General features: G+C 49.0%; 1 protein-coding gene and 1 long non-coding RNA gene across 2 annotated transcripts; one reads left to right on the top strand and one right to left on the bottom strand.

Moving 5' to 3' along the window:
- On the bottom strand, positions 1 to 16,865 carry KCNK15 (potassium two pore domain channel subfamily K member 15). Its single transcript, XM_005295292.5, has 2 exons — positions 15,818 to 16,865; positions 1 to 10,395 (listed from the first exon to the last, which is right to left on the bottom strand). The coding sequence occupies exons 1-2, from the start codon at positions 16,098 to 16,100 to the stop codon at positions 9,479 to 9,481; spliced, it is 1,200 nt and encodes a 399-aa protein (XP_005295349.1). The 5' UTR covers positions 16,101 to 16,865; the 3' UTR covers positions 1 to 9,478.
- On the top strand, positions 15,937 to 25,789 carry LOC135975337 (uncharacterized). Its single transcript, XR_010592263.1, has 2 exons — positions 15,937 to 16,046; positions 17,666 to 25,789. It is a non-coding gene; the product is annotated as an uncharacterized LOC135975337 (long non-coding RNA).
- Positions 25,790 to 27,228: the final 1,439 nt, after the last annotated feature.

Genomic DNA, 27,228 nt, shown 5'->3' on the forward strand with positions numbered 1-27,228 from the left:
TTTTTTGGTTTGAAATGATTTTTTATTTCTAAATTTAAAGTAATTTACAATAAAAAGTCAAAGTTGAAGCCAAACATTTAGAAATTGTCAAAACATTTTGATTGACCTGATTCAGATTTGGGGGAGTGGGCAAGGAGGCTTTTCAGTTTGTGAAAATTTTGGAGATTTTGAAAATTTATCCCAGTTCAGAATGGGGATTTTTTTAACTCTCCAATTCTCACAGGACAGGAAAACTGCTTCCCACCCAGCTCCACTACTGAGTCTTTAGCTCTTTTACACAACAAAAAAAAATCCGAAGATACTGCAGGAGCACATCTAGGTTGCAAGTAATCATGTTCACACAAACATACTGTGATAGACCCAGGCCAGTTGGGTACAGCAGAATAGCAGAAGGCAGATATACTGGCCACTGGATTAACAGTTTTCTGTTCCCTGACTGACCAGAGCAGGGGCTGTGCCAGGCTAATGAGAACACCTGACTCCAATTAACCTGCAAAGAGTCAGGTGAGGGCATTACGCTAATGTGACCACCTGACTCTAATTAAGGCTCCGCTGATACTATAAAAAGGGCTCACTCCAGTCAGGCAGAGGAGAGGCAGTGTGGTGGAAGGGCTGGTTAATGAAGGCACCCTCAAGTTATTGATAAGGGAGCCCTAAGGTAAGGGTGAAGAAGGGAGAAGCAGGAGAGCTGTGGGGAAGTGGCCCAGGGAAATGTAGCAACTCTAGCAGTGAAAGGTTGGCTGCCAACAGCTGCTACTATTAGGGTCCCTGGGTCAGAACCTGGAGTAGAGGGCGGGCCCGGGTTCCCCCCAACTCACCACTACAGGAACACCTCCTGGGAGGGGAAGTCAGGCCCCTGTCAGGACAGGAGGCTAAATTGTTCTAAAACAAGCCCTAGGGACAATATAGACTGGGAGTTCTCTCACCAACCTCCTTGCTGGCTTATGATGAAAAGAGCTCAGTAGACCGTAATCCTGGCCCTAGAGAGAGAAGGGCTATGTGGAAGGTTACAGAGAGCCACTGAGGCTAGCATATACCACCTAGAAGCACAGTACCTGCAGGGACAAGGTCAGAGCTCTGCCACAATACACAAACCTACCAGGCCTAGCTTCACACACATTGATGCTTGTCTGGTTTCTGGTGGCTTCTAAAACATGGAACACAGAGAGACTGCTAGAGGGCTCTTAAACTCTTCTGAGGAGTTCTACCTTAATCCCATATATTACACCTGGAATGGAACTACTTACATATTCCCCTCCCCTTAACCTTCCTGGGTGACTGGTCTTTTCAGACTGTGAGCTCCCCAGCAGGATTGCTCTAAGTATAGCTTCTCCCATTGAGGTTTGCTCCAGAGCATCACACCACCATTCTCATAGAGGTGCCTCACAAGTGTCCTGCATCATTATCTGCCTTCCACATCCCAGACCTGGCTGCATTTCCATGGTGATGTATGTACATGGTTTGAGAACCCGTCAGAGTAAAAGGTTCTATAGAGTAAAAAAAAAAAAAAAACCTAGTATACAATAAATATGAATATTATTCACCTGTTCACACCAAGGATGTTTGATACCAGAGATGAGCATATTTAGTTCTTTATTTTTATAATGGACTGTTCCACTGAATAATGTTCTGGACCATGCTCCTTACATGATTACCTGGAAATGCTCTTCAGTCTCCTGATATCCTTACTTTGCACCTGGAATCCAGGGCATCTCAACACGCTGAATTCCCACACTCACTGGGATAGTTTTACTTCACTGTTTATTTCTGAAAATGCTTAATTCCAGATTAGCACTTCCTCATTCAACCACCAGATGGCACTCTGTTTCCTTGAATATTGAGCATCTTCCAAGCACGGTGCAAAGCAAACCTCTCGTGTCGGTCATTCCACAAAACGTCACTTTTAGTCCTGAACTCACCCATGTCCTACATAAATCTGCTCACCCGCCCCCCGTTTTATTACTGAAGGTCATTTTACAGCAGAACTAAAGAACCCTAGCACAGAGGTTATAGCAGTGTGGCCTAGTGGCTAGAACACTGGACTAGGAAGCCGGGGTTCCTTCCATTCCCAGCTCTTTCCTATTGGCTTGATGGGTGACCTTATCTCTCTGTGCTGCCGTTTCCCCAGCTGTAAAATGGGATAATGATACTTGTAAAGCACTTTCAGATCAATCTATTATTACAGGAAGGAATCATGTAGGCTCTGACTTTCCTGAATAAATGAGTGTCCCTCATTTTAGGACTCTGTCATGCATTGCATCCCACATTTGGACTTTACACACCTAAATTCATCCTGATGCTCAACAGTGATGAGGACCCACAGTTCCCACTGAGGTCACTGGCTGCTGCAAATGCTCAGACCTTTTATTTAGGTGCCTAAATGTGGATTTAGGAACCTAACTTTAGAAACCCAGCTTTAAAAATGTTGGCCCTAGTGGTTAAGGGATTTGCCCAAGGTCACACACGAAGTCAGTGGCAGAGCCAGGACTGGACTGTAGGAGCCCTGTCTCCCAGTGGCACTAGGCCATGCTGCCTCTCTAATTCATAATTGTCAGTTCACAACTGAGAATATGCGGGAATCCTCAACTCTTTCCTAGCTCAGATCCAGGGCTGGCCTTACCATGAGGTGAACTGAGGCAGACGCTTCAGGTGCCAGACTATGTGTGTGGGTGGGGAGGGGGGGGGAAGACGGGGAAGAGTGCCACTAGGACCCAGAGTGTAGAAAATGATGTCTGCTGCTGGTGCATATGTATTCTCTCTGTTCTAGATGCACAGAGATGGTGGAGTGCTGTGGTGGAGGAAGGAGGGCACAAGAGACATAACAGGCTGGCAGGAGAAAAGGGGAGAGGGAATAACAGAAAGCAGCAGGAGCTGCAGGGAGAGAGAGGAGGAAGAGCCTCTCATGTACCCCTCTAGCACCCCCAGGAGCCTGGACTGATTAACACCAGCTTCTCAGGGAGCTCCCTGTTTCCTGCTGCTTCCCTGAACCCTCTTGAGGAGAACAGGCAGTCAACTGAAGTAGTAGGAGCCAGTTAGGCCCTTAAGACACTGATATATTCCCTCACGCCCTGCTACCAGCCTGCTTATTTGTCCCCTTCAATTGAGTGTTGAGAGCCACTATAGCTGGCACAGAACAGCAGTCATGAGTGAAAGAAGAAAACGCCCCTCTGGGGCAGCATTCAGAAAAAGAAAGAAAGCAAAGGAAACTTTTCTATCTAAGCAGGAAGGAGCTCTCCTGAGATACATAGACACAAATGTTCACGGTGAGCCTTCCGGCCCCAGGGAGGATGTGAGTGGTGAGGAGATGCCTGATCTTCCAGTTAGTCAGAGTGCAGGTGACCTGGCAGCTACTGCAGCATCCATATCTCCATCTCAAATGGATGTAACCATGCACATTCCTGAAGAAAAGTGTAGATCAGAGAAGAGTGTGGTGGAGGCGCAAGTAACAGCTGCTGCTGAGTTTAGTTCCTGAAGTCTAGATGATCCAGGACTGTGGACTACTTGAGCAGTAGCCTGAGGGGCTTCCTTGTACTGCATGGGCCACAGCAAGTGAAAAACCTCATGTTCCTCAAAGACAATGAAAATAGAAGTTTCCATCCAACACATTACTAGAGTGAAATCCCCAATGGTGACAATGTTGTGGGCTGGCCCTGCTCAGATCCCTCTGGCAGAGGGAGGGACAGGCTGATTCCAATCACACACAGAATAGATGACCTGATATTAAACAATAAGCCCCACATGATCAAAACAATAAAACCTCCAAGTGAGAAACCTCCCTGCACCAGCAAGGAGAGAAGAGTTGTTTGCCATGGCACCCATAGCGCACCCCCTAGGCAATGCAGCACCCTTACCCATCTCTCCATTGGTGACTCCCTAAATTGCTGCCCCTTTTATTTGTGCTCATCAGAACTCATGATGAAGGCAGCATGAAACAGGGCCATTATTGTACAAAACAGCCATGCCTTGGCACCTCAGCTGAGGATCGCGGCCCCATTGGCCTGGGCACTATACAGACAAGCCACAGAGAAGACAGTCCCAGCCTCGGGGAGCTTGCACCCCTAGGGTGAAACCTTGGCCCAACTGGAGTCAATGACAAAATTCCAATTTACATCCCTGAGGCCATGATTTCGCCAAGGTGCCAGACAGGATGCAACTGGTGAATAACACATATGAAGGGGGAGGAGTGTGAAGCTGGGAGGATGAAGCAACAATAAAACAAAGAGCGTTTAGCAGAAAAGTGGACATAACACAAAGGGCCAAACCCACCCCTGAAGCAAATGGCTGCAGATCCAGTGAGGGTTATGCCCACTTGCCTCAGGGCTGAATTTGCTGTTTAGCTCACTGCTCCCCACCGGTTGCACTTACTGACCTAATCTCCTCTGCTATCCAGCTTCAGGTGCATCCTCCTCCTCCCATGCTACGCATCCAGTGCAATACCTGCTTGCACAGCCATGGCCGCTGGGAAGGAGGGAACTGCATCCTAACACACCTGGGCTGCATGGAGCAAATCCAGCTCTGCTCAGTTCATGCCAGTGCAGTCCCAGGGCAGCTCCCTCTGCAATTGCCTCCGCAGGGGTGTAACAGGATGTGCTGAGCCAGGAGCTGACCAGCTCTCTGGCCCTCACCTTCTCACCAGGACACATTGACTGACTGGCAGACAGGCAGGTAGCTGTGCGTGCCAATTACCTGAATAGAGGGGGTAATTGGGTGGAAGTAACCTGCAGCAGCTGGGGCTATCTAAGCAGGCAGGAAGGCAGCGTCACATGAAGGAAGGCAGGAGTAGGTAGGACTGGCTGCAGCTAACTCTGCGGAAGCAGGTGGGGAAAGCTGGCTATAAATAGTATATAAATAACACTCCAGGCTGTGGCCTGCAGAAGGGATATAATGAAGCACAGTGGTGAACACTTGCAATTGGGGGTGGCTAGTTACTGAGGCTGGAAAAGATGCTCAGGGCAGCACCGCGTGGCAAGGGGGCAAAGCAGGAATGCCACAGCTACTGGTCGGCTATGCCACAGTCCGTCCAGGCTCTTGGGGTGCACAGTATGGGCCTGGCCTTTGTTACCAAGGAACTCAGGAAGCTGGGTCATTAACAGGCGGAGGATTGGACGCTAAGTGCAGCATTGGACGAAAATTACTCCAGACTGTGAGCCAGAGTCATGACAAACAGCAGGGTTTGTCCAAGGAGCCAGTATCCTGGTGGAGGCTTGACAGAACTGCCAGGCAGACCCCTACACTGGGGCTGTACTGCCAGCTGAACTGGTGGAGGGTGTGTCCAGGAGTTCCACAGTGATGTGCCTGGCACTGGTAGGGGTGAGCTGGCACTTCCTATAGTACTATTTGCATTGTGGTAGCACCTGGAGGCCCCAGCTGAGATCAGTTGTGCAAGATGCTGTCCATACGCTTTGCAAGACAGTCCCTGCCCCAAAGAGTTTATAATCTAAGACAGACAAAGGGTGGGAAAAAGAAGCTATCCCCAGGGGACCTGAGGCACAAAGAGAGGAAGTGACTTGGCCAGTGTCACACAGGCAGCGTGTGGCAGAGTCAGGCATTGAGCCCACCTCTCCTGAGTTCCAGTCCAATGCCATAACCACAAACCATCCTTCCTCTCTGCTATGCAGAGCACTCGAGCCCCTAGACACTTGCTACCTACCACCACCCACGGCAACAAGCAGGACTGGAGGCGACCCTCTCTCCCTGCAGCAGCAGCCTTCTCCCAACACATCAGGCTCCTCATCCATGAGGATATGCAACTGCATATTGGCCCTACTGCATGTGCAGCTGGACTGACTCCTACTTCTCTTCCCAGCTAGAGCTCGGTGCAACGGCTTTACACAGCAGTACGGGCTGGGGGCTCTTTGCCTCCAAACAGCAGGAGCTAAACTGCAACTTTCTAACCTCCAAGAACCCTAATCTGATTTCTTGTATTACTAGAAAGGCATGGGGGGGTTGGACAAGTTAGATGCACAGCTGCCCACTTAAACTGAGCACTCACTTGCTTTGAGCATCCACCTCTGGCTGGTTGTATTCTAATAGGATTTCCAAAGTATGGGTTGCATGTGGGAGCTCCCCAGGGGCAGGAGAGACAACACAGTTGAGTATTCAGCTGCACCAGCAATGCCAAAACCTGAACAAATAATAATTCAGTAGAGATGCTGCCATCATACAAATAATAAACCAGCAGAGTCTGAACAATGGAAACGACTGGCTGACTGGGACAAATTTTGCGTGCCAGCTTTTACTGATAATTCGGTGGGGGCTGGCCTAGCACATGGCCACTGTACAGCCTCTATCTGTGCCTGCCACGTGCCACTTTTGTGCATGTGCTCCGCCTCCTGCTGAGAATCCTGGCACAAAGAAATAAATGAAATACTCAGAAAACACATGGGATCAAACTTGCAGGGATTTATCAATCCTTGGTTAGAAATCCGGCCCACTGTGCAGCTGCTGCTGACAGCTAAAACGGCAGGCAGAGCACGGAACGATTGAAGGATTTACCGGTTGCTGTGCATGTAACTTAATTTCCCCAGGATGGATGCGGTTGAAAGGGCACCCGTGCAGAACTGTGTGTTCTGGGTCTCCATCGCATATACCTCGCTGGAGCACGATTCTCCCTCTGTAATGTGGCAAAGGGAACCTGACATCTCGTTGCCCTCAATTCCAGCCAGTTAATATTCTTGGTCCATTGGTAGGGCATTTGTGGGTCACCATGTGGGCTCCCCAACCTGTTAGAAGAGCACCCCTGGCTATATGCACTGCTGGAACCTCTATCAGAGGCCTCCTTTTGTTTTCACTGCCGCCTTCTCCTTGGGAGGAGGCCCAGCCGAGGAAGAGGACTCTGAGGGGGTTGTTGGTCGAAATCTCAGGAGATGGTGCGGCCTTCTGAGGAGCTTGGGGATGGGGTGGGAGAGGAGCAGGGACATGAGACCCCTACAGCCCACAGCCCCATGCTGGTATGCACTCTGCCAGGGCTGTATGTAAGGCCTGGGGAGGAAGAGTTTGTTGACCTCCGTAGTGTGGGTTTGACCAGAACCCCTATGGGGGAAGAGTAATGTCATGCCAGAGGCTGATGGGGAGTATATGCGAAAGTGCAGGGTGGGTGGGGCAGTACCAGTATTGGAAGAGAATTGCAAGGAGAGGTCCCACCACAAGCCCTGCCTCTTTTCACTCTCCTCTCCACTCCCTAGTCAGGAGAAAGGAAGTCTGGTGAGGCCCACGCTGGAGCCGTTCTGAGACCAAATGTGGAGGAGTCTGTGGCAATTCCCTGCTAGAGCTGGTGCCAATCAAAGCAGGAGCATTGGAAGGCACTCTTCCTGCTCTCCAGGGAAGAAGCTTCCAGCAAACAGCTTGAAATGGCTGCAAGCTCATCCTCTTCACCCCCAAGGCAGCTGCTGGACTGAGGCTCCGTAAGAGGCAGATCCTTTTCCCACAGCTGCTAGAGAGTGGGATTGGGGGTCAGGTCCCAGCTGTTCTTGCCACCCTCCACGTCCCCACTTCGGATCACGGCTCAACAAGCTACCATGAGAGGAGAGGGAAGGGGAAGCACGCTACTAAGCCCCAGAAGACTAATGGCCAGAACCTCAGCTCCACTGAAGTAAACAGGTGGGAAGCTGGCCCCATGTCCCCCAGAGGAACAAGTGGAGATCAATCTCAGTGAGCAGAGACAGCAGTTCTGGGCCTTTCATAGGGCCCCTTCTGGATGCCAAAAATCTTCATGAGAGCAGTGGCTGTGAGCGCAAGATAGGCATGGTTACCCAGAAATCTCTATTCTAGCCCAACCGATCCCAGCGTATGAGAATGGATTTCCATACAGCCCATAAGAGCTTGTTTGTTTCAAATAGCAGATGAGACACAAAGTCTAGCAAAGCAAGGAGCTTACCCCTTCTCTGGAGCGTGACGTCTTTGTGGTTGAATTACAGTGGGAAGGTGCAAGATTGCACCCAACACCCCAAATGGTTTGAAATCTTGTAATGCTGAGTATTTCCAAGAGCGCAGACTCCGTCTCCTCGGCAGCCTTAGTTTGGGTTTTCATTGTTCTTACGAGCACAAATCGCTCTGAGCAGAACCTGAAGGTTATCGTACTCAGGAGCAACTAATGCTAACAACACAAATTCCTTCCGCGCTAGAATGTAAGGAAGGCTGTGGGTGCTGGGGAAAGAGCCAAAAGTGGGGCAACAGAAATTCTAGCTAGAGCTACTTTCTGCCCTCCCTTAGACCAGTGAGGTCGATGACGGGGGTTCTTAGAGCTAATGGAGGACAGGGTCAGCTCTCAGATTTAAAGGTGGGGGCTCACAGGGGCTCAGGCGCACTATTCCCAAGCTTGCTCGCCTCCAATTTTAACCTTGCACTTCAAAAAAATCCAATCCCACTTCCTCCATCCTGTCTCCGGAAGAGCCTCGCCCTATGGCCACGCCTCATCAGAGAGGCGGAGTTCAGGGGCAGAGGGATGGTTTGAATATTTCATCCCTACCTGAGAGGTCTCCGGATGTTCCTTTGAAACCAGAACATTGCAGTCAAGACAGAGCAACCTGCTCAGAGGTTGGGGCCTGCATCGAGAGTCACTTAAAAGCAGATGATCTATCTGCCATAATGACCAGCTGCATCATGTTTGGAGCCCCACTGTGGATGGTTTCAAACATGAAGTGAGAGTGACATTGAAGTGGCAGTAAGAACAGATGGAGATTGTTTACATCCCCCCACCCGAGTAGCACAAATGTAACCCCATTGAACTTGGTGCCTCTTCTGTTGCACAATGCTTCTCCAGAGCTGATACACTATCATCTCCCTTTTTGCAAATCTCTGCCAACATTGCTACCTTCACTGTTCGGACATTATGTGACTGTCCAACTAGGAAATTCTTTTGTATATTACCTCACTGCAAATTATCGCTTGCAAACCTCTAAAATGTTACACTGAAGAACACGTGCCCAGCTTGTGAGGATCCCTAATTTAGAGAGGGATCTTCATTGCTGGAGAGCTTGTTAATACAGATTTTGTTTTCAGTAAATTTTGGCACATGCCATTGAGCCTGTTTGGTTACTGACATACACCGCTAGGAACCAGCAGTCTAAGGATTAATCGGAGCAAGCCTGGAATACAGACTGCACTGCTGGGGGGTTTTGTAAGCCATTTCCAAGGGAACAATTCTGTCCTACAAACAGGACATCAGATTCTATAATTTGTGGGGAGCTATTATATATCACTGCTACCTTAATATACTGCCAAAAATAAAAAGTAACATGGTCTGACATCTCCTGCTAAGAGAGACAATTATTCATCAGTGGTATTTAAAACAAATTGCCAGGTAGCATATTATGTAGCTGGCAGCTGCTAGAGTTGAAGCCGTTCTAACAGGGAGCAGGAGAAAGAAGAAGAAATTAGAGTAATAACAATGACCTCAGTTAATAATTTATCATCATCAAAATATGACTTCAGTAGTAGAATACAGTTCAGAGTAAAAATTCCCAAAGAGCATGCACATTTAGATGGATTTCCTTCGCAGGCGGTGGTGTTCCCTGCAGCTGGGGCTGTTGGACGATAAAGTGCTCCCAGGGGAGGAGAAACCAGTGGGACCCCTCGTGCTCAGGGAGACCTCATCGATTTTGTAAGAAATGGAATTATAGTAAACGGGATTGGTGTGGCAGCTGAGGGTCTCTGGATGGGAAGGGGCAGGGCTCCCACACAGCCGCGGTCTGTAGCACAAACACGTGCAGAAGGAAGGGACTCTGGCGGTGGAGTTTGAAGAGTGACGTCTTGGTCTATCAGCGTCTTCCTGCATCAGTGGGATGAGGTTCATTTGACTTGTCCTGTCTTCTATGGGTAGAAAAATAGCATCTCTGCTCTTACTGTCTTCCTTAGCTTTCAGGTGGATGTTGTTCCTGACTCTCCTCAGGGATGCCCTCTCTTCTGCATCCCGCCTCTCATCTTCCGAGTTCATAGTCAAAAACCTAAGGACAACTAAGTTTAGGAAAGCACCAATCACAGTCAAACCGACCAAGATGTACATGAAGCTGAAAGCCACATACGGTGGCTTCTTCTGCAAAGCTTCATTTTTCTGCAGAGCTACAAAGTCCCCAAAGCCAATAGTGGTCAGGGTTATGAAGCAGTAATAATAGGCATGGAAGAAGGTCCAGCCTTCAAAATAAGAGAAGGCAGCTGCTCCAACACACAGTGTCCCCATGCATGACAGGAAGCCTACTAAGACCATGTTTTCCATAGAGACGTTAGTCTTCTTCATGCCCAGACACTTCTTTATTTTCTTCAGCAGTAACCGGACTACAGTGTTCATGCGTTCCCCAAGACTTTGGAACATAACCAGTGTGAGGGGGATACCAAGGATTGCATAGAACATGCAGAAAACTTTGCCAGCATCTGTGCCTGGGGCAGCATGTCCATAACCTGCACCAGAAAGAGAGAAAGGCAGGCATTACTTAAACCCACAGGAGCAATGGCATCTCACGTCAGTGTTGCAAGCCAAATTCCATTGCTGACAGACTAGTGTCTGTGAGGATTGGGGAGTGAGGGGGAAAAGAGCAATGTTTGCAGACAGATTTGTGTGCCCATGGTTTGCGCTTACTGAGATTTGGGATTACACTTCCCTGCGGGTCACCCACGCTGATCTCCGAATTGCAACAGAGTACACTAAGGATGGAGTTTCATTTGGTCTTTAAAGGGCTAAAGTTACCCTCTTGCACCCCACGATAGCCTGTGGGCTCGCACTGGAGTATCTATGGGCAGGATTGGACCGATGGGGCCTGCTTCTCCTCCCAGGCTGGATTTTCTTCTGATTTATGCCAGGGGAACTGAGAGGAGAATCAGACCAAAGGCACTTTCATTTTCACTCTATTGTTTTAAATACAAAGTGTTTATTTCACTGAAGCGCCATGAGCTTCAGAGAAGGCTGAAGTGCCGCATTTTCCAGTCTCACCAACGCAGATTAAGATTTAATGTCCTTGTTTTATTTGGAGATTTAGAACCGGTGTACTAAGCAAGGAGGCGCATGATAACTGTAGGATAAAAACAAGGTACTCACTGAGGTCCTGATCTTCAGGATTCTGCACCCACCTGACTTGGTGGATAAGCTTAATTGAAATTTGTGATCTCTGCCCCAGATGGAGGAGTAAAACAACACAATAGAATTATATTGTATCCTGCAGTAACCACCATGGGGGCAGGGGGCCTCATCAAAAAAACAAACTACATTTGAGAAGGCAATAGGTATGGAAACTTCTTTTGTGGGCATGTTTACATCCTAGAACAATAATAGTTAATTTAAGAAGGGGCAGAGCCAGTTTATTTCCCTGCACTGCTGCATGGTTTTTTGAAAACAATTATTTAAAAATTTCACTTTTTCCAGTTACTTACACAAGTTGAATGAAGAATATGGAAAAAATATTCATCAAGAGACATTCTTTTTCTTTCTAGTTCTCATTCAATACTATGACTGGGCTTCCCCTACGGTTGCACAGGGCAGAGCTTTTAGGGAAACTGTCCGATCACAATGATGGATTGATCAGGAGATGATTTACACACACTGTCTCTGGTAGATTCTCAAGTGCACCTCCCACTCCAGGAAATCGGATGGGGATGCAAGACAAGGTATTGCATAACTGACTGGGGTAAACTCACGACTGCAATATTCTAAGAGAGAGTTCGCTTCCCATTGTTTGTGTATACACACATCAACATCAAATGAGTTAAAATTACCTCATGTCATTTACTCTGATACAATCAAACAAGCACCTTTTGCAGAACACAGAGTGAAATCAGGACTTGAGTGACAGAGAAAGCTACCAGACCTTTAGCACAACGTCTGGCAGCAATCACCAGGTACTAGGGTACATGAGAATGCTGTGGGAACACCAAGGGGTAAATAATGATCTACAGCAGCAATAAGGTGGAGAAATCGCTGTTGTTCCCCCAATACTCTTAAAAGAGGATATGATTGATGCTTTCAAACCGACAAAGGAAATGAGAGAGTAAACACTGATACACCGACTGCTCGAAATCAACAGAAATGTTCTCTTTTGGGTCAAATGAAACATTTTGTTCAACCACAAAAATATTTCTGCCTTTCAATTCACCCAAAACTTCAAAAATGTTGGTTAGGGGTTGACTTGAAAATATTTTTTTCCCCTCTCGGAACTGTCAGTGAACTGAAAAAAAAATCAGTTATTTTCACAGCTCTTCAAGTGACACAAATGTGGATGCAGCGTTTTGCTGAGTAAAGAGTGCTCGGATCTGTCCTGAGAACACAGGGGATATCCCTGAAGAGTCACGGACACTTCCGTCCATTTGAATGTGGTCAGCAAGACTCTACAGGTAACGCCTACACTGCAGCTGGGAGCAAGCCTCCCAGGGGGTCAGACTCACACTAGTGGGGTTCGAGCCAGCATACTAAAAATAGCAGTGTGGATGTTGCAGCTTCGGCAGAGACTTGGGCTTGCCACCCAACCTCAGACCCAGGGAACGGGTGGGCTTGACAGTCAGACCTGCCACCCCAGCCACAATGTCCATGCTGCTATTTTCAGTGTGCTACCTGAACCCCACTAGCACAAGTCTGTCTGCCTGGGCTGGGAAGCTTGCTCCCAGTGGCAGCGGAAACATACCCTAAACCAAAGCACCCTAAATCCATCATTGTGCACAGGGAATGTGTGCAATCAACTACATTAAATACTTACCACTTACATTCCGATTTTCAATTGCGAAAGGGCTTTCCACCTTTCCACTAAAATTTACCCCTCTATAAGGATTAAGCAATTAGCCCAGGTGACTGTGCGATGGTGAAAGGCTAGGATTAGATTCGTTCATGGCTCAAGGCTACACTTGCAAGTAATAATTACAGCTCAGCCAGTGCAAAGGGCCATTGGAACTTTATAGTGAGACTCAAAGGTGGGGTGGCTGGCAAGGCTCCCCAAAGTAGGTCTTCTACAATCAAACATCAGGGCTTTAAGGAGAAAATATGGCTGAAATCTGGGCCCCCATGGGAGTTTTGCTTGGGGTCAGGGTTTCATGCATTGTACTGAGGGCCTCCAGGCTGTTCCTGGAGAACTTTCTCAATAGAGCAAATTTTAAGATGTTCACATTTGTACATTCCCCTAGAGAGGAATAGGCCTTTTCCTGTCAGGGGTCCCATTGTTCCCTGCAGCCCTTTTGCTACTACCTGCAATGAAGTCATTGGCCTGTGCTTAGCCCCCACAGTATACTGTCACGTGACTGTGAGCATACTCACATTTTGCATAAACATTTTGATAATATTTTGCATTTTCACAGCCCCTCCTATCATAGGGTCTCAGGTGGCTTTGTAAACATCAGGGAGCCCTGGCCAAAGTCCCAGAGAGTTAGATATTACTTTGCAATTATTATTATTCCCATTTTGCAGATGGGGAAACTGAGGTCACATGGAGTCAGCAATACAAGCGGGGAGTGGAATCCATGGATGCTGCCTCCCAGTCCCTGTTGCTCCTCTGCTTTGGAATTGGTAAACCTGATTTTACACACCTCTGAAAAGGTGAAGACGCTTAAATTCTTTGGCCAATTTCCAACATTAAAGTTCCTCTTAGCTCCCCGCAACAATTCAAAGGCTGCCCATTTCCACGAATGAGGTCTCACTGCCCGAGGAGGGGGTGGGTGGGTGCAGGCAGTGGAGGGGTGAACTGAGTGCACATGGAGAGGTGGGGGTGCAGGCAGTAGGGGTGTGCTCAGTGCTCACGCAGAGGTAGGTGTAGGCAGCTGATTGAGTTTGTTGCATATGAGAACTACGTAACATCACACAGGGCACACCAGGGGAAAGGTGGCTTCTGAGTCTTGTTAGCATAATATCTGAAGGCAGAGGTAAGGACACCATGGGCAGGCAGTGGGGATAAGAACTCCCAGCTGTTCAAAACCTTGTTCCCATGACTCCGTGTGATGGAGCTTTCTTACATCGGGGCAAGAAGGGGCAAAGCAGAAGTCTCTTTGCAGGTGGCAGGGAGGGAAGGAGCCTGATGCTGGAGCCAGGGAGTGGGGTGGAAGCTGCACAGAACATGACATGGATGCACTTAGATACCAAGATGACAGCAGCCTTAAATTCCAGAGTACTGCGCTGTACCTTGCAAGCTCCCAGGGTTCATGGGGGCTGCTGATGGCTCTCAGGAGGAGACTGCAGAAGTGAGCTGTTAGTGGGGCAGTGACCCTGGGACTAGGGGAGGACACATGGGGAAGCAGGTGTGTGTGTGTGGAGGGGGGGGGGCGGGACTCGTTGCCCTTGGGGCAACAGGGAGTGGCTCAGTGTGCATAGAGGGGTAGGGAGTGGCAGGGAGCGGCTCAGTGCCCATGAGAGCAGGGGGATGGGCTCAGACAGGGGGTGGCTCAGTGCACATGAGAGCAGGGGGATCGGCACAGGCAGCTCGGTGCCCATGGAGGGATGGGGGCAGGCGGCTCGGTGCCCATGAGGGCAGGGTGATGGGTGCAGGCAGGGGGTGTCTCGGTGCCCTGGGGGGACAGGGCAACTGGGTGCCCATGGAGGGATTGGGGCAGGCGGGGGGGCAGCCTGGTGCCCGTGAAGGGGTGGACAGGGGCGGCCCGGTGCCCATGAAGGGGTGGACAGGGGCGGCCCGGTGCCCGTGGAGGAATGGGGGCAGACGAGGGGGCGGCTCAGTGCCCGTGGAGGGGTGGGTGCAGGCAGGGGCTGGCTCAGTGCCCATGAGGGCAGGGTGATGGGTGCAGGCAGAGGGTGGCTCGGTGCCCTGGGGGGACGGGGCGGCTCGGTGCCCGTGGAGGGGTGGGGGCAGGCGAGGGATCGGTTCGGTGCCCGTGGAGGGGTGGGGGCAGGCGAGGGATCGGTTCGGTGCCCGTGGAGGGGTGGGGGCAGGTGAGGGGGCGGCTCGGTGCCGATGGGGGCAGGGTGATGGGTGCAGGCAGAGGGCAGCTCGGTGTCCTGGGGGGACGGGGCGGCTCGGTGCCCGTGGAGGGGTGGGGGCAGGCGAGGGGTCGGTTCGGTGCCCGTGGAGGGGTAGGGGCAGGCGAGGGGGCGGCTCGGTGCCGATAGGGGCAGGGTGATGGGTGCAGGCAGGGGGGCGGCTCGGTGCCCTGGGAGGACGGGGCGGCTCAGTGCCCGTGGAGGGGTGGGGGCAGGCGAGGGGGCGGTTCGGTGCCCGTGGAGGGATGGGGGCAGGCGAGGGAGCAGGCGAGGGGGCGGCTCGGTGCCGATAGGGGCAGGGTGATGGATGCAGGCAGAGGGCGGCTCGGTGCCGATGGGGGCAGAGTGATGGGTGCAGGCAGGGACTGGCTCGGTGCCCATGAGGGCAGGGTGATGGATGAAGGCAGAGGGCGGCTTGGTGCCCGTGGAGGGGTGGGGGCAGGCGAGGGGGCGGCTCGGTGCCGATGGGGGCAGAGTGATGGGTGCAGGCAGGGACTGGCTCGGTGCCCATGAGGGCAGGGTGATGGATGAAGGCAGAGGACGGCTCGGTGCCCGTGGAGGGGTGGGGGCAGGCGAGGGGGCAGTTCGGTGCCCGTGGAGGGATGGGGGCAGGCGAGGGAGCAGGCGAGGGGGCGGCTCGGTGCCGATGGGGGCAGAGTGATGGGTGCAGGCAGGGACTGGCTCGGTGCCCATGAGGGCAGGGTGATGGATGAAGGCAGAGGGCGGCTTGGTGCCCGTGGAGGGGTGGGGGCAGGCGAGGGGGCGGCTCGGTGCCGATGGGGGCAGAGTGATGGGTGCAGGCGGGCTGGCTCGGTGCCCATGAGGGCAGGGTAATGGATGCAGGCAGAGGGCGGCTCGGTGCCCTGGGGGGACGGGGCGGCTCGGTGCCCGTGGAGGGGGGCGGCCCGAGCCCGCACTCACCGATGGTGGTGATGACCGTGATGGCGAAGTAGAAGGAGCCGGCGAACTTCCACTGCCCGCCGGCGCGGTGCGGCTCGGCCTGCAGCACCAGCCGCTCCAGCTCGCGGTAGTCGTCGGCCGAGAAGCGGTACTTCCTGCGGAGCTCGCCCCGCTTCTGCTCCAGCAGCCGCCTGCGGCCGCTCTCGGCCTCCGACTCCAGCGCATCGAAGACGGCGGCGCCCACCAGCAGGTAGGAGAAGATGCAGAGGATCAGCGAGACCGTGCGCAGGTTCTGCCGCTTCATGGCGAGGGGCGGCCTGGGGGGCGCTCGGCCGGGGCACCGCGCCGGGGACCAGCGCCGTCTTGCTCAGCCCCCGGCCGGCGGGCATCGCCTGCCGCATGCACCGGCCGCCAGCTCCCCACTGCGCTGGGCCCGGGTTATCGGCGCCCGCCTGCAGCGGGCATGCACCAACCGGCGGGGGTCGGCTCCCCACTGCACCGGCTGCATGCACAGAGCCCGGCCCCCAGACCCCCCTGCGCGGTGCTGCTGCAGCGGCTGGAAGGTAGCGATGCCCGCGCGCCGGCTGCAGGTGCCCCGGGAGTCCCCTCCTCCCGCACCAGGGGGGGCTGGTCCCGGGGCCGCTCCGCCTGCGGCTGCTCCTCCCGCTGCGTGCTCCCCCTCCCCAGGCACGCAGCGGGATGCGCTTCTCCCAGAGGAGGGGGTGTGGGAAGCTTGGGCTGGGCGGACCGCCCCCTTCCAGAACCACAGCCGAGCCCCTCCCTTCCCACACCCGCAGGCTTCCCTGGCCACATAGGTGCTGGTGGAACTAGAAATGCGGCTGCTGCACCCCCTGGCTTGAAGTGATGGGTTACAGTTTGGGTCAATGGCTCTCAGCACCTCCACTCTACAAAATGGTCCAGCCCCCCTGCTTAGGGGGACAGGCACCTGCTGCTTCAGCACCTTCCACTGCGCGGCTCTGCCCAACCAGGTAACCGGTCCCCTACTCCCCCAGGCAGCCCCTACTGCGGCATCACCGCAGAGATGTGGCATGGCAACCCATGTCTCCCCAGCCCTGCTGCACTGAGCCTGCCCCAGGCTTAAATAATAGCGGCTTCTGCTTTCAGCCCCTGCCTGAGCACAGCCAAAGCGGTTCCAAAGTAAAGGGCCTGCCACTGTGAAGAGGAACTTGTCACCAGTCCCATCCCATTCACACCTGAGGGTTATTATCGTATGGCCTTCAGATGATCACACTGCTGCTGCACCATGCAGGGAGGGAGAGGTTGGTCTGTAATGCAACTAGCACCCAAACCGTTTAGGGCTGTGTAGGTCAAAATCAGCTTTTCTCTGACCTACCCTGAGGCTCATGCTGAACACTGGAAGAGGTGACCTTTCTCCATTTGGTATCACTAAGCCCAAACTGGGGAGGAGGACTCCTCATGGAGCCTTTCTACCTTGGGTCACTCTCACCTACCCTCTAGCTTCATCAAGGCTGGGCTGGCTCTGGGTCACTTATTGGAAATATTACATAAAGCAGGAACTTTGCCTGAGATCATACCTTTCTGGCAGTGTTCCCAGGCTGAAGGAGTGTTTTGGATGCTGACGTGAGTGAGAGCAGCCAAGCTGCTGTGTTTTGCTTCAGGATCCAGGTAGCTTTCAAGTGGAATAGGATTCACCCAGGCTGGATGTGCAGCCATGGAGAAAGCATGTGGCAGCTAAAACACTTTTTGGGGTGGCAGTGCCGGATGTGGGAAGCAAACGGTGTGTTGCTTGGTAGGACTCACCAGGGAGGTAGCGCTTCACAATTAGCAACAATATTGAATCACCACATATTTTTTAAAAAATCACATTTATTCTGATTTTCTCACCAGTCCTAGATATCGGATTATCGTAACTGCTGCTGTATTATTTGAAGCAGAGGGAACAGAAGGAGAAAACCAAAGAACTAAGTTACATGTTTCAACCCCAGATCAAATACACCCAAAGTCTGCTTTGAATAAGATACTGCAAAGCAAGCTCCCCATGCATACCTTCATCATCAGTATGCATCAACCCTAACTTGGAGAGACCCCACCTCTACAGGGTCACAGAGGAGTTCAGTCTCTGTCTTTGGCCTTAGATTGAGACTGCCAACAAGTGCTAGGAGGGAGGGATAGCTCAGTGGTTTGAGCGTTGGGGGCCACTTGGGGATCTGGGGCAAAATCAGTACTTGGTCTTGCTAGTGAAGGCAGGGGGCTGGACTCAATGACCTTTCAAGGTCCCTTCCAGTTCTAGGAGATGGGATATCGCCATTAATTATTATTATTATTTAGTTGTGAAGTGTTGATTTATGTTTGTGATGCTTTATGATTGACTATGGCCATTTATATCATTGATATTGCCACCGGTATACAATTGCAACACACCTTGTACAAAGTATATAATGTAAGGTGTCAATGGAAACCTTCTGATTTGCTAAGTAAGATTATCCTGTTTATATGCATATATCATCTTTGTATCTAAAGTTATGAATATTGGCTGTGGATTTGTATCTTACATATGTGTTGCATTCCTGAGTAACACCCAGATAAGTGACCTAGAGCCAGACAGCGATGTGTTGATGGTCCATTAAGGACACTTCATTCTAACAATAGGTCCAGATAGCTCTTCCTGTGGATGCCTCAACAAGAATATGGGCAATGGCTGTCCCTGTGAGTCATCGAAGTATATAAAAACATGTGATATGCCCAGGTGACCCTGGGCTCCATTTTGGGCCAGTAAAACTTTCCACAAACTTAGGCTGTGAGCTGTGTTTGAGACAGTAAAATTCCATGCACGCGGCAAAGGATATAAAAGGCCCATGAGATATCTCCATTTTATCTCTTTCCTACCGTGATTCTCTGGACTTACAACAAAAAGGAGCCTTTTGAACTATGGATTGAAGACCTTCCAATCTTTTGGAAGTTACCAGAGAGACTTTACAAGCCAGCAGTTTATTCCATCATTGCTACAAGCCTGAGATAAGGACTTTGCAAGTATTTGTCTGTATATGATTTATTAACTCTCTTCTTTCCTTTTATTGTTATTATTTATTATTTATTATTATTTCTTTAGTTTTTAGTGACTAAAGGATTGGCATCAGCATGATCATTGGGTAAGATCTGAGTTATATATTGACCTGGCTAAGTGGCTCATATTTTGGGATTAGAGGACCCTATATTTGATTAAATTGGTTTTCAGTAGCCACTCATCATAGAGTCCAGTGTCTGGATGGTGAGCCAAGAGCTGGAATGCCTAAGGAGACTGAACTTTTGATTTTTTGTTAACCAGTGTGGCGAGACAGAAATTTACTTTTGTTCCTGGCTTGTTATAATGTAAAGATAGAATAACCACCAGTTTAGGGTGAATCTGCCCTGCTTCTCAGCAGTTTGTCCTGCATTTGGCATCCTCAATTGTGACCCACTGAGGCACAGTGATACCCCACCTCTAGAGGGTCTGAGGGGAGTTCAGTCTCTGCCTTTGGCCTTAGGCTGAGACTGCCAACAAAGTGCTAGATGTGACAGAGTTGATTTAGTTTTTGTGGACATTTGTCTGCTGGCAACTGGACTGAAGCCCCCAGCTCATTTCACATAAGCCTCAGGACAGAGGCAAGATGGGAATGAATTCCAACCACTCTGAACTGGCTCAGCATATGGATTAAAAAGCAAGAGGAAAAGGGCTCCATTTCCTGAGCCTTCCTGCATTCCTTCTGTTTCACTTCTAAAAATAGAAAGATAATTCTCTCTCAATCTCATGCTATTGGAGATATCTTCTCCAAGAAATAAACTCTCGTTTGTTAGCTTAGAATAAACCAGCAGGTTTTAAATCCTCCTTAAATCCTCCTTACTCCACTTACAGTGTTAAAGGCGCAATGCTAAATTTCAGAATAATTTCCTTGTTCAGAAGACAACTTCTAGTGGCAATCCTTTAAAAAAATCGTTCTGGGTTCCGGACACCTGCCATCTTCACTCCTCTCCGTCCACATCCAAGACCAGCACCATTAGTGAGATACCTTACTGAGGAAAAATACGGGCTCCGGCATTTCCCATCACAAGCAGAAACCATCAGCAAAGTGCTGTGTGACTAATTCTGACAGATACGACAATTTCTTGCAATGTCTTTGGGAGATTTCACTGTATTAAGTTTACGTATCATTGTGGTCCAGGGGTTGTGTGTAATTCCATGGGGAAGAGTAACTACAGACCGCTAGGAATTAAGAACAGTGGGGCATGTTTAGGTAAATTCACTCATTTGTAACACCTCCAGAGAGGTACCACCTCTTTGGGAGCTCTCCTATACTAGTTCAGTCTGGATTTTCCAGAGGCTAACAAACAAAGAAAGGACTTTAGGATAAATTGCCTGAGTTTAAACTCACCCAGGCCCTCTCTTTGATCCAGCAAATGGACAGGACCATCTGTCCAAAGGGAGGGCCCCAATCCTTAGGGAAGGGTTGGATAGACTGACACCAATCACAGCCCTAGTGGAAACTGAGGTGGGGGTGATCTCTGATAAGTTTATTAGCATGCTTATAGGTTCTTTTAATGTTTTCTGCCAATGCTTTTACCTTAAGAATAAATGTGCTTGCTTAGGAAAAGCTCTGCAGTAATTTAAAGCCATGGGCAATTACGCTCTTTATAGCCTCTGAGGAGGCAGTCTGCCTTGCTGAGGAATTCACAGTGTAGTCAGGAAACTGCAGGTTGGAAATACCTTTGCGAGGTGGGGGAGAGAGATGCGGGTCTCTGCCCAGGAGAGGTGATGGGTGGGGAGTTGGAAGCCTGAGAGTTGGTGGCCTTGTGGGACCATAGAGGGGGAATACAGGTGCAGTTGCTCTAAATTGTGACAGAAATCATCAGCAAAGTGCTGTTTGGCTCATGAACTCTGAAACATTGCCACATTTTAGGTAAAAGTAAAGCCTCTGTTGAAAGAATGTGTCTGTTCTACGTTCACCTTCTTCTGCGGTGCAGACTTGCCAGTATGTGCTCGGAGCCTGTCAGATCTTACAACCTGGGCAATATTGAGCTGAGCCCATAGATGGACGGGAGATACCCGAGATGTTGCTGGTTCAGAAGATGGTGATTTTCTTAGTGTCAAGTTATGAATTAATATCTCATCTTGGAGCACTGCTGGTTATTTAGGACCCCATTATCCCTGGTGTCCTGGGCAAATTGCACTGTGAACAATTACATATTGTCCACTTAGTGCTAGATTTCCCCCCTCATTCCCATACACTGCACTCTCACTTGTATTTGGTGTTCCTCACTTCTTGCCTATAATTGCTATTTACTATTGTTGTGTGCTATTAAGTAGCTGCTGAATTCCACCCCAGAGCTGGCTGCCTTCGGCACATTTCTTTCCTCCCTCTCTCGGTGCTGCAAAGCCTCATTCATTCATGCTGGTAAAGTGTTATGAGACACACACATACACCACACCTCCCTGATGAAGAAAGTTACCTTTCTTTCACGGTTGCCTTAATAGTAGTGTCACATTCGAGGTTGTCTTGGGCTAATCTGAGCCCTTACCATTTGTTCTGCTTTCTTGAGAAAGCATCAGTATTTTGAAGTGGGTTTCTTTACAATAGCTCTGTAAAAGATTTTGCCCACCCACCCCAAAAGTGCTGCCCCCAAAATGCTGCTGGTTCAGTAACATCACTGCTTAAAGATCTGTGTTCTATGTGTCCAGAAGTCCATTGCCACAATAGCCAACATTGATTGGCTAGTGATATTACGATATTGAAGTATGGCCTTTTCAAAGCATAGCGATCCCCTCTCCTCCTTATGGCACGCTTATGGCTAAGACCGTTGGTCTTGTGGGCAAGCATCTGCATTTACCCAGTTCTGATCAGTTCTCAGTTAGAATTGTGTAATGTCCTCTCTAAATCTTCTCCTGACCACGCTAAATAAATCCCAGTTTTTACAATGTCTTGTGCTACGTAAGCGCTGCCTACATCTCTGGCTCTGTGCGGCCCTTTCTTGTTGCGTTAGTAATTGAAGAAATTATACTTCTGGTTGCTAAAAACAGAGGCCAGTGATGTAATGTATAATCTTGGAAGATAATATCAGGACCACTCTGTAATCAACACCGTGATACACATTCCAGCCATTTTGACAGTGGTGGGGGGCAGTTTGGTTTTTTTCTTCAGTGTCCTGTTTGCATTAGCTCAGTCCATATAGAGCTTCAGTGAAATCAGTGGGACTGCTTGTGAAGTAAGGTACTACTCAGCATCAGAGTGGCAGAATCAGGCCCATAATAAGCAACCCCACAGTAAGAACAACCCACACATACCTGTTCCTATGAGCTACCATTCCATAACAAGTCAGGTAGTGCGTGCCAGGGAGGGAGAAGAAACAAGGGTTTTTAGAAGGTGTAACACATGTTGGTAGTGTCTTTTGAACTGTATCAGCATCACTCTCACTGTATCATTTGTTTTGAAAATAGCATGGAAGATTGCAAGCTCTGAAACCTTTGTGATACAAGAATAGTACCTGAGTGCAATGCATTTGCGCTTTCTCCATGAGGGGAAAATAGCAGCGTTACCTAGCTTAAATTGCATTCTGCACGACATTGATTTTATGGGTTTGATGCTGCAATTCCCATTGCTTTCAATGGAAGTTTCACACTCGGACCCTGATACAAAGCCCACTTAAGTCAACTTGACTTCGATGGAATTTGGATCAGGCTCATACACACTTGGTGGAATCAGGCCCTTCAAGGTAAAGCATGTTATCATTGGTTTCCAACAAGTTGTTTCATTCTGAGATTAAATGGCTGTTATTTTTTTATTACACAGAGAGGGAGGGAGAGAGCAAGCTCTGAGTGTAGAACAGAAGAATAAATGATGTATTATTGTTGTAATGAGACAGGTTTTAGTGAACACAGTTAGTTTGTTTTCCCAGTCATTGTAAGATGAATTTTGAAAAACCTGTTAGTTACGAAGGGGGAGATGGAAGACAAGGTCAAACCTCCATTTGTATTTAAACCAACATCTAATTAATGTGTCTAATAATTCTGTCCTGGCAGCGAGTTTATTAAAAAGCTCTACTGGTTCTAATGGATTGGAATAAGCAAAGCTGCTTAACCTTCACTGTTGAAAGATGCTAATTTGATGCATTCTAAATATAGGCCAAAATTGCATCTGTTTAAATTTAGTCCCTGGCAGTTGCCGATGATGGATATCTCCCCTTTGGGCTGTTAGGAGGTTCAGAGCATAAACAGCACCAGCACTCTGTGGAGAGCTGGATATGTGTACAAGGCACATGTTCATATTGACTAATAGGTAGCTACAGAATAAAAGATGAACTCTGAATCAATGTTACCCCTGCAGCTCTTTCTCCTTCACTTATTTACACAGCATAATGAAACAGGTAGGTGGTTTGCATTACAGAAAGCTCTCCCCTTTGATTTTAAATGCCCCATGGAGGTGAGTGGCTGAGGTAGAGCCAGACCCAGTGGTGCAGTGCAGGACTGGCATGCTGGAGTCCTGGGTTCTAGTCCCCATCAGTTCTGCCACTAACACATTATGCAGCCTTAGTCGAGTCGCACAGGGCCAAATTTTCTCAAGTGACCTCTAATTTTGGCTGTCTCTGTTTTTGGATGCCCAATGTGAAACACCTAGGGCTTAATTTGCAGAAGGGCTAAGCATCTGCAACTCCATTTGAAGTCAATGGGAGAGGTTACAATGAGCTGAAGACCAGACACTGATATTTGAATTATACTATGAAGACTAGATCCTCATCTGGAGTAAGTCGGCAAAGCTCCATTGAGTTCCATGCAAGTCTAGTCCTGAATGTCTTTCTAAAGCAAGCTAAAGACCTGTCTCAGCATGGTTTGATTTTTGTGCACAAATGCCTGCTTTTTTTAATGTTCGCAAAAGCACCAGCAGTTCTGAATTAAATACTGAGATTATATACTCACAATGCCTGAGGATATTATTAAAACAAAGGATTAGTAAATTTCAAAAAAGGATTAGACTGTCATATGAATAACAATTGCATCTGCAGTTACACTGTCTCCAATCAAATTCCAAGAGCTGGCAGTCCTTGTGCTACATGACATGAGATGATCACTAGCTGGGGACACAAGATGTAATTCCTTCTTCCCAAATGGGTAGTATTGCATACTGAAGTCTATTATACCGAAGTGTATTATACTGGGTTTGCGCCTTCTCCTGAAGCACCCAGACACAGGATACTGGATTAGATAGACCACTTGTAGAGGTAGGATACCAGACTAGATGGATCAGTGTTTTGATCCTGCCTAGCAGTTCTTGTCTTCAGATCAGGAATCTGACATCCCAACCTCCTGTTTGTCCTAGGCTTACATGTCTGGGCGTGGCTTACATTCTGCCCTAGAGGCCATGTTCCAGGTCACTTTAGGCTCCCACTATACTTGTCTTCAACTATTGCAGAGATGCACTACCCGTCATAGGTTTTTCTTGGCACCAAGTCACTGCAGTGGCCTTCTCAAGGAACCTCTTAACTTACTGTCACCTCTGGGTTTTTCCTGCTGTCTCGTTATGAGCTTTAGTCCAGATTACTGCGTTGAGCAAAATGCCTGCAGCTTTCGGAAAGACCAACTAGTTAATAAAGAAGGTGCTCTCTATAAACATATTATGAATGCAGATTACCGTAGAATTATCAACCTGGAAATTGCTTTCAGACATAAAATACAACCTCACCACCACATATTATGAATTCATCCAGCTTCCTTTTCTTCCAGTTGCTGTCATCCTCAGTGCTTTTGCAAGGCTCCGTATAGACCAAACTTGGCAGACCTTTGGTGGCCATCTCAATTGCATCTCCTTCTTTGGTTTCCTTAAGGCAACTAAGATCCAAACAAGGGGTTTAGATGGTCTTTTCCAATTACCTTGGGGATGTTAGTTGTGACTTGTCTACAGCTCTCAGCAGCACTGCAAGGGTTGCAGTAATGGGAGTGTTAGTACTTTATGATTCTCAATGGTTAGGAGGTGGGGGAAAAGAAGCAGAAATGGGGAAGGGGAGGTAGAAACAGCGAGGTGGGAGGATGGAAGTAAGTAGAGAGAAAAGTAGAAGGGGAGTAGTTTGTGAGGGGGCATCTCTGAGTCATGACAACAAAACCCTTAAACACTCCTCCACCAGTTGTTACTTTAAACTTAGAAATTCCAGAGCAGGTAGAGATTTGATCCATGTACCTGAAATCCCTGTGTCATCCCTGGAGAGGGAATGGGACAGGTTTATCTCCTGACAGCTGACCAGCTACAGTCTGATTAGACTGGAGCAGCACATTGTGTGGAGGCAAAAAAGGTGTTATGTTCTTCCCAGCCCTTCCCTCAACATCAGAACAGCCATACTGGGTCAGACCAAGGGTCCATCTAGCCCACTATCCTTCCGACAGGGGCCAATGCCAGGTGCTTCAGAGGGAATGAACAGAACTGGGCAATTTCAAGTGATTCATCCCCTGTCATCCACTCCCAGCTTCTGTCAGTTGGAGGTTTAGGGACACCTAGAGTATGGGGTTTCATCCTAGGCTTTACTAGCCACATGCCATGGCTAACTTTATCTTCTCTTTTCAGTCTGTGTGTAAAGACTCCTTAATCCCATGACCAGCCCTCATGCTGAGATAGCAGGAGCTGCCCTATCTGGTTTCCTCTCCGGGCACCTAGCAATGAGCACACCTGATCTCTGTCCGTGTTGGTTTGACTGGTTTTGAGTTGTCTGCCTTGTAACATTTCCCTTATTGACTGAAAATAAGGACTGCAAGTTGTTACACAACCCTTTCCATGCAGCTGCAATCATCCCGTGTGTTGCGTGAATTTGTGATGCTGATCTATGAAGGAGACTTGGACTGGAAATGCTGACAGCACGTCTTTGTCTTTGCCTGTTCTTGGCATTTAATGTTCACAAACTCTATTTTCAGCTTAATATATTTTTTTTTAAGCTTGTCACTTTGACATCAGCCAGATTCAAAGTGCCTGCAATAAACTGGATGGGTTGCATTCCTAACTAAGTTGGAATAATTATTGATCTGCTTTACCAAGTTTCACATCTGAGTGACTTTTATTTATTTGTTTCTTTGTTTGTTTGCGCCACTTTTAAATATTTATTTATTTATAATATTTGGAAACACGCTGAGAACCTCAGGCTTTCTGATTCAAGCCTGAAAACAAATCCAGAACAATATTTTCTCTCTTCATTGTCCTTGTTGTTGTTATTTAACATTTGTATTGCAAGAAACAATGGAAGGCCATTGTGAACAATGGAAGACTGAGCCCCAGTGTGCCAGGTGCTGTATGAACATATAATAAATGGCAGTCTCTGCCCCAAGGAATTTACAATCTAAAAAATAGACAGCAGTCCTGCGGAAACGCCATCCCGAATTATGACATGTCAAACTCCTGTGTAAGCGCAGGGCGGCAGTCCAAACCAGCAAGTTGCTGAGTGCCCTCGGCTCCCCTTCTGGCCAGCTTGGTGCGCTCCATGACTCATCACTTTGTGATGTTTTAACTCACTCTCCAGCCAATGGGAAGTGTTGATTTCAGACTGCAGGGCTGCCCAGAAAGGTCAAGAGGCTTGGGACTATTTCAGACAGAAAAAGGTAGGAATGAATTCCAAATATGAGAGGCCGCTCTGAGAGTTGCAGCAGGTCCTTCTCCTGTATAGCAAGCGAGTTCCAACCTGAGTACATCAACTGATCTCAGCTGCAGCAGTACAGAGTGGGGACAGAGGCATCTTTCAAGTGGAAAAGTCTCAAGGCACTTAGGGCTTTGTAGGTCAGAAGTGACACTTTAAACTCCACCCGGAAGTCACCAGGCAGATCCCAGAGCATGAGCTCCCAGCAGGTTATCCCATGCAACAAGCAGGCCACCACCTTCTTCAGCTTCTGAATAGATTCCATTGCCAGGAGAAGATCATCAACTAATGCAACAGACTGAAGTCCTGATGGCCCAGGGTCAAGATGGAGGCTTCCAGATGCTCAGAGAGTTGTCCTGCCTCCAGCTTTTCCATAATCTGAGCTGAGAATGGAGGATTAGATGCTGGTTCCCATCGGGATATGGTGTCAGCATCAAGAGATGGTTTTCTGAGCAGAGGCAAAACACAGCCTTCCTCTAAAGCAATCAGCACCCTGCTCACCCCTCAAGGGAGGTGTTGACAGTCTCTCCCAGCAAAGGCCTATAACTGGCCTTCACCAGCCAGGAGGGACAAGTGTTCAAACCACAGGTCATGGCTCAAAGTTCTCCTAACAGATTTAGAACCTCCAGCTGTGGTATTGGCGACAATTCAAGCAGAAATGAGCTAGGGTACCATTTATCCCCGCAGGATATTGATTGCCCTGCCACCGCAGCCCGGTCAGTACTGGATCAATTTCACCCACAAAGTAACCAGAAAATGTTGTCATGATCACATTGCATCCTGGATAGTTCTCGATTCCACTCGCTGCCGCA

Source organism: Chrysemys picta, chromosome 13, assembly GCF_011386835.1.
Source record: "Chrysemys picta bellii isolate R12L10 chromosome 13, ASM1138683v2, whole genome shotgun sequence".
Lineage (NCBI taxonomy): Eukaryota > Metazoa > Chordata > Testudines > Emydidae > Chrysemys > Chrysemys picta.

What these genes read in the sequence shown, in the direction of transcription:
- KCNK15 (XM_005295292.5), bottom strand. Translation starts at nt 16,100, where the DNA reads ATGAAGCGGCAGAACCTGCGCACGGTCTCGCTGATCCTCTGCATCTTC. An exon ending in CACGGTCATCACCACCATCG is followed by an intron (nt 10,396 to 15,817) that starts GTGAGTGCGGGC and finishes TTTCTGGTGCAG; the next exon opens with GTTATGGACATGCTGCCCCA.